Source organism: Lipophrys pholis (assembly GCF_963383615.2).
Source record: "Lipophrys pholis genome assembly, chromosome: 2".
NCBI lineage: Eukaryota > Metazoa > Chordata > Actinopteri > Blenniiformes > Blenniidae > Lipophrys > Lipophrys pholis.
Window position 1 is genome coordinate 6,309,235 of NC_137636.1, and position 11,199 is coordinate 6,320,433.

At 39.6% G+C, this 11,199-nt stretch overlaps 1 protein-coding gene across 1 annotated transcript; it reads right to left on the reverse strand.

Annotated features, from left to right (window-relative positions):
- Positions 1 to 4,341: 4,341 nt before the first annotated feature.
- Positions 4,342 to 5,880, reverse strand: cart3 (cocaine- and amphetamine-regulated transcript 3). Its single transcript, XM_080491903.1, has 3 exons — positions 5,639 to 5,880; positions 5,114 to 5,197; positions 4,342 to 5,009 (listed from the first exon to the last, which is right to left on the reverse strand). The coding sequence occupies exons 1-3, from the start codon at positions 5,825 to 5,827 to the stop codon at positions 4,902 to 4,904; spliced, it is 381 nt and encodes a 126-aa protein (XP_080348029.1). The 5' UTR covers positions 5,828 to 5,880; the 3' UTR covers positions 4,342 to 4,901.
- Positions 5,881 to 11,199: the final 5,319 nt, after the last annotated feature.

Genomic DNA, 11,199 nt, shown 5'->3' on the forward strand with positions numbered 1-11,199 from the left:
GCATGTTCCCTCCCTGAGTGTGCCTCACGTCTTCCTGTCTTTAATGTTGCCCATAGGTGTTAATGCCTCCTATCATTGGACTTCGGGCCTGTCCAAGGCAGTACCCTGACCTTTGCTCATTATTATCTCGAAATAATGCTGTTCTCCTCCTGAACTCTAAGGGGTTACAGTAACCTTAAGCTTTTTTCAACATTGTGCAACATTAGCCTGCGATGTCCTCGTGTGCAATATTACAATGTCATTGTGAGACGCAGTATGACTTTGTCTTTACATTGAAGCAATATTACCATTCTGCTGTTTTAATTCCTGCTTTTAATATATTTGCTGTTTTATATGGACAATACTGTCTTCACTTCCTCCGCACCAACTACTCACGCTCACGCTTTTACTGGCAGCAGGCCAACCATTGCACATAATCTGCTTTTTTTGCCCTCCCTTTTGTTTGTGTTTTTTACTTTCTGACTCTTTTTAAATATGCTGCTCTTTGCCCACCAAATTGCTCCTCTGGGATTAATAAGGTTTTTTTCTGATTCTGATTCTGATTCTGATGAACTCCTGCTTGAATAAAGCAGGTTTATAAGTTAGATGGATGGGTTCTTTTATCAGTCTGTGACTCATACAGAAGTAAATGTTATCTTGACAACAAAACTGTGTTATGTAAATCACACTAGAAGACAGAAACAAATAAGTACATTTCATTCAGTTATGGGAGAAATTACCAAAGGCTTAGCCGCATGTTCTCTCTGTGCTTGATTTGTCTCCTGCACTTCTATTTTATCCCACCAGAAAATGACACGTATATTGTTTTTTGTCTCTGAATTTCCCAAAAGTGTCTGATTGTCTCCAACTGTCCAGGATGTACTTTAATCCAATGTTAGCTCTGCTCAAGCTTCCCTAAACCCCGAGTCAGATAAAGCACCTAAAGAAGAAGATGAAAAACAGGAAGCACACCTCTGTTAAGTGAAGCTTTCCCTCTTCATATTGGAGTCCCTCCAGCTGTATCTGAAATATTTATGATGAGAACAGCTTTCCCAGGACAGGAAAAATATTTGTTTTGCTTAGTTATGATTGACAGCAGAGTATTCCCAATTATAGTGACACGCACAAAGTACACAGCCAAGTAAAAACAGACATGAAAAAGTAAACATTGGCTACGAGTCTCCTCTACATTATTGATGGCAGGTCGCAGATGAACGCAGTGATGTGGAATAAAGACTCTCTAAATTTCAGATCAGTTATAGAAACTTCAGTTCTAAATTATACTAGCCTAAATTCGTAACGCCACAACGTCACAGACATAATATAGTAACTTCTTTAAGGAAAATATAAATAAAAGAAGTGCGCACGTGTGTAAGTGCACTAAAGAATGCTGCTGTTTCAGAGTCAAAGCAAACTCCACTGGATTAGTTTCACTGAGCTATGCATGAAGTTATCTGATTAAAAAAAGTATTTGTGGCATTCTCACTCCCTCTTATGTTCTTTCCACAGTGTGGTTTAATGAAAACCTGACTCTAATAGTGTTTCCCCACAAATGGTTTCCAGCCGTGCTTGATGAAATTCAATAGATCAGAAATATTTCTTCTCCTTGTGCAAAGGCATCAAGTCTATTTATGTATTAATTTGTATGTTTTACAACACAATCGGTGTGCAAAATATTTTGGCATGCAAGCCCTCAATGTCGTCGTAGTGAATCGGGATAGGCTTCACATAATTAAATGTATAAAAATGTTTTATTTAATGTGTCTTTTAATTATGCTGCACAACAGAGACTGTGCCATAGATAAAACAGATTGGTATTCAGCGTGGGCATGCGTATATCTTCTTTCATCTCTGGAAGCTTTAGGACTGCACAGTATGATTATTTAAAAAAAAAAAAGAAAAACAACCTCTGGTTATTTGATGCCTTCATATTTCTTACAAAGTAGGACCTCACACAACCATGTTCAACATTGGTGTGCTTTGTTCTGCATAGAAAATGTGACGTTTCTGTTTGTTGTACCACCAAAACCTGGCAGTTCTTAACTTTCACAGTTTGAATGTTTAAAGCAAATCTAAAGATTTGAGTTGACAAGCTGCGCTGTCCTGTTTTTTTCCAGGTCAAAGAATGGCTTCTTCCAAATCTTCATTTCCTAGATTCCTTTTTATATTGTTCAATATTTTCCATGTTTTCCAATCTAATAAAATACAGAATATTCCCAACACACACTAAAAGAAATGAAAAAATAAACAACTTAGCTCAATTAATTAAATAAATACAACATAAAATAAGAGACCGTGTCAATAACCCCAGGTTATGCAGGTGGCGTATCAGTTTGGTAGTGTTTATATAATAAATCTGATATAGGTGTTGGCTGGTGGCTCAGCTTTATATTTGTACAATCTCTTTGGCGTGATACAGAGTTGGTGAAGAAAGTTATCATGGATCAATCTGTATCTTGCATTAGTAGTGGCCGACAACCTTTTTTGACACAACTTTAACCAAAGCTCTGCATCAATTGTTATATTGACCTCAGACTCCCCTCTCTCCCTGGATTTATGACCCTTCCTCCCATCAACAGAACATACACCTTATTGATGAACACAGGTGCATTTTCCTCATGAAGCAGTTTTCCTCTCCCATTGAGGACAGGCGAGTCATTTCAGGCCCCAAAATTGTTCTTAGTAAGGATCTGAGCTGCTGATAACCCCCAATTTTTTTTTTTTCCTGGACAGGTTGTACTTCCTCCTCAGATCTTCAACACACATCAGGCATCTGTTATCATAACAGTCCTCCAAGTACTTCCAGAACCCTTTTATCCGGGGTCATGAGTATGATGTTGCTCTGTCTCAGTTTCTCGTCCAAGACTTTTGTGGACTTCATCCCATATTTTGATATTTTAACAGGATTATTATTTCTTGTTCTTATAGTCCCTGTGCTCCATTTATAGAAGAAACCATCAGGCACAGTCTCTTCAAGAGTATACATTCCAATTAAGGTCCAGGAGGGAACATTTTGCATTTAAAAAACAAAAGATTGGTAGCCAAATAACACTTTTTAAAACTAGGCAGTCGAAGACCGTCCAGTTTATAATCCCAAGTGAGTTTCTCCATAGAAACCCTTGGAGTCTTACTAATTCCATATAAACTGTTGAATATGTTTATTAAGTGTTTTAAAGAAACTCTCTGGTATTGGAAAATGCCTGAAAATGGTACCGTAATTTTGGTGATCTATTCGTTTCATTCATTCATTGGTGGCTTTTTTTTTTAAAAGATAGGCTACAGACTGTGAGTTTAGTCTTTAGAAATCTCTCTATGATGCTGAAATAAGGAAAAATTGGATGTCAGTCCACAGCAAAAGCTGTTGTATCCAACCCAGACAAACAGTGGTCACATTGATCAATTTCACTGCTCTATGTATGAAGTTACTCATTAAAAAAACATTCGTGGCTTCCACGTTTCCTTTTACCTGAAGTCATCCCAGGGGATACGGGACGTACACAGGGATCAAAATCAACTCACACAAACATCCTGTTAAGTTCAACAATCTGACACTCGTAGGGTGAAAGGAGCAATCTCCTCTGGATATATTTAGATATAACAGTACTTGTGCTGCGCGTTTAACAGGGATGGTTCTCATGTCGCTCGTTGCTTTGACGTCACTGCAGTTTCTTTCACATGACGTAATCAGCAGCTTGAAGAGACATGGGAGGCTCAGTGTTTTGGCGCAGTGACCGAGTGAGGCGATGACGGTCGCCCTCTGCTTCATAACTACTTCTTTCAACGCAGATTGACTCAGCTGCCACCATAATCATATTTGGAAAAAGTGAATATGATTTGTTGTTATGATACAGGATTATACAACTTAATGAAGTTAAAGTGAAGCACCCAGACAACCTCACGTTCTTTTTACATTCAATCCCAATCAAATGCGTTGAGATGTCACTATGTGTTATGGGCTACATTCATTTGCGTAAGTCTATGTTTTTGGTTTCTTTTGCATTCTGTGCGATTCTGCAAATGAATTTAGTCTTCTCCCTCTTTCACTATTTTCCAGCAGCTCAAATGATCCCAATACGTTGCCTCCTGCCTTCTTTCCACATGTCCTCCCTCACTGCATCCATGAACCTTCCAGCCATGTCCGCTAATAAAGGATAATGATATTCCTCATTCTCATTTATGTTGTTGTTAGCTCTCATTGTGCAGTCTAATTGAACCCAGGAGGTCTGACAGCATTGACCTCACAAAATAAATATCAAACATTTCAATGAATGACAAAGAACTAATGAATAGTATCTGTGTGCATTATAATCTGTGTAGTCTGCCGTATTGATCAGTTTTAAAAGAATATGCGGCCAGGCCACTGCTTTACAAAACAGCATGATTCACAGTTTATTTTATTTATCAATATTAACATCATGAGTCATACACAAAACATTCATCTTAAACAATAGATTTCCAGTTGTAAAGACACGTTGGAGTTGCCCAGATGTATAATCACTATGATAGTCCTGTAATATTGCTGTTGAGATTGTACAGTGTGTGACTGTCTATGTGGTTCTCTCGGGAGTTTATTGTGCAGTGCGGTGCTATTTCCCAGCTCATGTTTACATCACAACAAAGACCCTGTGTTGTTGTTTTTTCCCCCTACAGACAATAAAGTGGTTCTGAATTTTTCAACAGAAACTTTATAGCATTCTTGTTTATCACCACAATAACCTTACAGAGACTTGCTTTTCCTGTGATATGATGTACATTGGGGATATATATTACAGATCAGAGAACTACAATAGGCTCTATATTTTGTAGGCATTCACCCCACCTGATCCAGTGGCTTTATAAAAATATGACTGTAATTACAAAGGAATCGAGTGACAGTTGTTTGTTTGTTTTTCTGTCCCCATCACGATGCTATACATTCAGACTCATAAGCACTTCAGCAGAAAGAAGTTGCAGAAAGCTCCCCGGGGACAGTCGCACATCTTCCCGATCCGTGCGCCTTTCCTGATGGCGCACTGCTCCCCGACATCACACTGAGGGAGGGAGAGGGAGAACAACAGCGCGGATTAATTTGCCACTTGTTGCGAAACACGCATTAATGCGATATCGATTAAAACTTCAAAAGTATGCGTCATACCGTTGGGACTTGGCCGAATTTCTTTTCCCAAATAGGCAGCCGTTTAGCTTGCAGCTTTTCAAGAACTTCTTGGAGCGCTCCAAGCTGTCAATAATAATAATAATAATAATAAAAAAGAAAACACACAGCAAAGAGGGTCGATTAATGTTCATCTGATATTAAAAACATGACCATGCATATAAACTGTAAATCCTGGCCGTCCATTGCAGTTATTAAGGTAAAAGAGTCTTTGCATGATGCGTCCATGCGCAAAAGTAAAAGTAATTTTCTATTAAAAGTCAACTTAGATTAGACGGCAGCATGCGCTTGATGATATATAAACAAAAAAAGGAACGGCATGCATTTACGGATAGAGTTAGGTTCATTCCATCGTTACAAACTAAGGTTTAATTACAATTTGCAAAGGAACACATTGCGCAAAACACAAACAAGAAACTTAAGGGAAAACTGTCAAAGTTGCGTTGTCTTTTTTCTCTTTTTTCTTTTTTTGCATGCAGTCTAAAAAGTGCAGGATCTTTGGCTTACCAGCTGCTTCTCGCTGGTCAGGTTTGGACCTTTGGGATAGAAATCCCGCAGAGCTCTGGGGCTCAGCTCCTCTTCGGACTCGGAGTCCATCACGTCGGTTTCAGCAGCGCTGGAGAGCAGCAGCAGCGCGCAGAGAAGCGCACCGCTCAGCAGCCTGGAGCTCTGCATGATCCCTGTGCGCGGCAGCATGTGTGGCCCCTCTCTTGCTCTCAAATAGTCGCTCCGCCGCGCAAAACACCTTTTTATCTGACTTGCACCATCTGCTTGCTCCACCTTATCCTTTGATTTTTTTTATTTTTTTTTCTTCTTCTCTCTCTTTGTCATGCGTAACAGCTGCTTTGGGTGAGTCATCCCATAAAAGTTGCTGGGCAAAATATGCCTCAAAAAGTCAACAATGGGGGCGCTGCATGGGGTCGTCACAGTTACTCGGTACTTTGATTTAGACTGAATAACTGGAGACTAAAAACATATGCAGTTTTTGTTGTGAGAGTATATTGTTTTTGTCCCTCACACACGAATTAGTATTTAATCACGCCTTGAGGAATTGGTCACATTTTGAACACCAATAAGTGAGCCATTCAGAAACCTTTTTATTACCTTGTTACAAACTACTTATTACTCCTGGATGGTATTTGTAGATTTCTTCCGTTCATACTTGGTGACTCAGTTTTTGCTCTTTGCTGTAAAAGATTATAAAAACAAAGAAATAAGCAGGGTTATGGTTTTAACCCAGACTGTGGTTTTTATCCTTCTTATTTAAGATTTAAGATTTAAGAAGCTTTATTGTCATTGTTCAAGTACAACGAAATTCCGTTTGTTGCATCACTAATAGCAGCAGCAGCATGTCACATTCACATTTAAATAAAAATAAATAAAAAAATAATAGTCTTTGGTAAGGTGCGGTATTGAAGTGCAAGTTCTTTGGGGGGGGGGGGGGGGGTCATGTCATGATCCCTGCAGCAGTCTCTTCACAGCCATGGGGAAGAAGCTATTCTTCAGTCTGTTGGTGTCTGTATGGACTGTGTGAGTCACAGTTCCAGCTGTGAATAATGACTTACCCACCTGAGTGGACAGAGGGCCGAATGGAAGCCTGTTGTTGATGAGCAAATTATCACAAAGAAAAATGCTAAAATTATAAAATCTCTGGAGTCATCCATCGTCATATCAGATAAATAACGCTCATATTCAGTGTGTGTTTTATACAATTAGCTAGTAAAGCGTGTGCAACGTTGTTTGGCACTGTTGTGAAAATGTGAATACACTTTCAAATGTGATATTATCTTGATAAAGGTCAATGTGCTCATTGCAAAATCTAAATGTTTGACATCCTAATATGAATCAGCATTTAAGAAGCTTGTTATCAAGTTAATAATCAATCTGGGGTATAATGTGATCATGGACCGAGAGTCTGAAAGGATTTGATTCCTAATGACAAGGTTGACTGAAAAACAAACACTAAAGACTATTCATTGGGGAAAAATAGGAAAAAAAAGTATCTATTTATATCAAGTGTTGTTCAACTGAAAATTACTTATCAGCACAAACTGAATTGATATGGTGACATCAAGGGTTTTGCTTGAAGGTCATGCCAAAATAATTAGATTTACAATAAATAGGCTCAATTTGTTTGTGTGAATAATGTTGGTTACGTGTCTAAAAAAGTTAAATTGATCAAATTAAAAAACAAACAAACACGGCACCAAAACAATCACAACCTGCCCAGTAGTTTAAATTACAGTTAGCATCAACCAATCAAAGTGTCCAGTTCTCTCTCAGTTCCTGTGGCTGAACCACACATAACACATCCCAGCCACAGGTTAACATGGAGCACGAATGTGGATGTTTCCACTGAATAGATGGAGATGGATGATTCCAACTAACACCAACACAGCCCAGTTGGTCGAGGCCCCAGGTTAAATCTCCTTTCTCCACTGTTCATATGTTCAAAGTGTCCTCGAGCCAAACCCTGAACCCGAAAGTTCTCCCAGTGGGTGATTTGAGCGCTCTACATGGCAGCGGTCGTTCGTGTTTGGATTGTTAATCACATTCATCACGTTCACTAATCCAAAGTGCTTTGGGGCTTGTTGAAGCAGTAGAAAAGTGCTATAAGTGAAATCCATTCATCCATATTGTTATCTTTTCAAAAAGCTCTCTTCTCTCGCTTGTAAGTTAGTGCAAAACTCTTCGCATTATGGTGGTTGAAACTTGAAATGTACATTTCTTTTGGGGGGGGGGGGGGGGGGGGGGGGGCATTAACAAAGAAAAAAAAAATTGTTGACCAATTACAATGTCTGTCGGTTTAAAAAAAAATTCGAAAATATAGAATATTATGCCAGACTACATCTTATAAAATTTAAATCAGACCGTGGAGTCTGACACTAATAATTTGGGAAAATTAAAAATTTTTTTTTAAATAAAACCTAAATAAAATGCCTTTTAGTATTTTCATTTCCTTCATATATTTTTCAGAAAAATACCCCCGTTCATTGAGTCTTTAGACAACCTGCCAGCACTTTGACACCATCCTCATTGATATGAAGCAAAAATGATGAGCTCAACCTGAATGTTCAGCACAGTTAGATTTATAATCCCGGAATCATTGTGACTATCGGGGTTAAAATGCTGCCATGAAAAGATGGAAATGACAACATACATCTGCACTCCAAATCCAAAAGGGAGTATCACATTTCTGAAACTGAATGAAAACTGTTTTGCATAAAATCTGACCAGCTGCCAGCGCTGCAACAATGTGAGCGGTGAATGTTCGCACACGCAAATGACTGCCGCTGCCATTGTACTCTAAATCCTGTGGCTGAGTCGTCCCAGTTCACCGCATTGATCGCAGGTTTCTGAGCCGCCTGTTTCGGGGGTCCATCAGCAGAGACAGAGATGGAGGAGCAGGAAGCTTTGATTGTGCTCGAGGCAGCATGACTCATGTCCCTCTCCACCTCGGTTTTAATGACTGAGACGCCAATTTGAACATTTCATTCACAACAACCAGAATATTTCATTCACAATCGCGGGTTCATTAGGTTTTTCTTTTTAAACCGTTTCCCTCAGTTGACAACGTTCCTCCTGATTTTCTGGCGGTCTCAGAGTAAAGATGTATACATTATGTGGCGTGGCTGAATTTGCGTGCAGATTGTGCTCAAACATAAATAGCAACCATTATGTCGAACAACAATTATTCAAATTTGCTGAGTAAGCACTATAACAAGAAAAGCAACTTAAAATGGAATTTATAAGCCATAACATATGAGGCCCAGTCCAAACTCCTAAGATGAAAAACAAGCTGTTTTTCTTGTTCAGGCTGGAACCAAGGTTCATTGGTTTTTATTTTGGAGACCTTGGAAGCAGCAGAAACAGATTGTTATAACAAGATTGACATGAGGAAGCAAGGATGACGCATTCTTTTCTACAGGTTGCATCGTCTCTGCTCCCCTGACAGAAAGACACTTATTTGTCCGAGGGTTACTCAAAACAAACTCTGGTAGAAACAACGAGGAACTCTTCACCACCTTCATAGGCATTTTATTTATTTGTTGTTTTATGGTATTTGCTCGGGTACAGGTATAATGACAGTAGACGTATGTTTTCCAGCTGCCTCGACTCATTATCTACATGTAACTACTGACCCTCCGGTTCATTATACGTGTTCAGGAGTCCCGTCTATTATGTGTCGGTGCTATGGTTTCTGGGTATTATTGCAGGATCAATCATTGAATGTCCAGGTTGAGTGTTGCAGCGACTCGAGCCGCAGTAAAGACCAGACTACTATTAGGCATCACGAGCGAGAGAAGGTGAAGAAAGCAGAAGGTGAGACGCATAATCACTTACACACACACACACACACACACACACACACACACACACACACACACACACACACACACACACACACACACACACACACACACACACACACACACACACACACACACACACACACACACACGGTTGTAGATTGTACTCCTCATGTTGTATCTGATCATTTGTTTCTGTGTGCTTGCTATTCTTAAAAATGGCTTAGCTGAAATCATCATCATCATCAATTTAGCCTTTATTTTTTCAGGAGAAAACACATTGAGATTAACAATCTCTTTTGCAAGTGTGTCCTGGTAGCAATGCATTAAATACATTTACAGTGTCAATAATACTAGAACGTTCTTAAATACAAATAAATAGCAAAAAGATAAGCACACGAAATACAATAAAAGTACAGACAAAGAGCGTATGAAAGATAAAAAAATTCTAAAAACCATCATCAACAACACCAAAACTACAAACCTCTGCAGTTTCCACCCTTTTCTTCTCATGGAAAGTTCCACATAAACTAATCTGAATTCCCAAACAAGGAGTGAGCCGGGGGGCAACCAAGACTGACGCGACCTTTCATATCTCAGCCAGACGCGGTGAGTTGAAGTTCCCTGGTGACCTGACTCTGCCCACAAGACTCCTAAAGAGAAACGACCGGCAGCAAATGGAGAGCAATTGATTGTTTCCCCTCTTTATGTGCATTTAAATCCGATGCAGCTACTCATTCCTCCAGTTGCCCATCCCTGCAAAATGATCAGTGAAAAGCATCATATCATTATCACAGCCACCACAAAAAACTGAATGGAGACTCATCGGAGGCCATATATGAAAACAAGTTATTGATTTCATTGTAAATAGCGACGTTTCAAACTAAGAAACGAAAGAAGGTGACATGAGAAGAACAAGAAAAAAAGGGTAGATACTGAAGCAGTAATGCAGCAAAACACAAACTAAACTGATTTCTTATCTGGTAATCTCCAACTTAAAATCCCATCCACCCATAACACTTTATTATGTCAGGGTGGTAAGGCACTGCTGCCAATGCCAGGCCACTCTGGGTGAAGGCAGGGCGCATCCTGGATGGTCACCAGTCAATTACAGCGCAAATACAGAGAGGCGGAACACACTCATGTTTACACATACAAGCATTTCAAAGTCACCAGTTGAACTTTGGGAGCAAACAGAAGTGAAAGCACATGCACAGAGAGAGTAAACCAACTCAGCAAAGGCAGGTTGTCGGTTCGTGATCCAGGTGTGTTCTCATTGTGAGGCGAGTGAGCAAACCACTGCAACATCTAAAAAACTGTCATCAACAGCAAGCATGTTGAGGCTTTATTATCCTTTATCCGAGTGCTGATTCAGCTCAGGTGTGCAGAAGAAAGAGAGAGGCGAGACACAGGAGGACAAGACGCCGCCCGTAAAGTTGAGAAATTCAAAATTTACAAACATTTCTATTCACTTTGAACAGAGATGGCCTAAAAAACTGTGGGCATGTATGCAGCGAACAATAAACATGATGTTAATCAAATACATGAAAAGTCTAGCTGGTGGTGGAAAACCAATAGCTGAAAGAAGAAGTAACTCTGACAGTTGAAAAAGATGTTTGTTAGGCTTGTCCACTTTAATATTCATCACGTCCCTGCAAAGACGTTGACTCCATTATCACCAGAGAGCAGTTACAACCCACCTGTTGCTCTCCCGATGGTGAGTTTTAACTGTTCACAGCACACAGCAGGCAGAGAAAC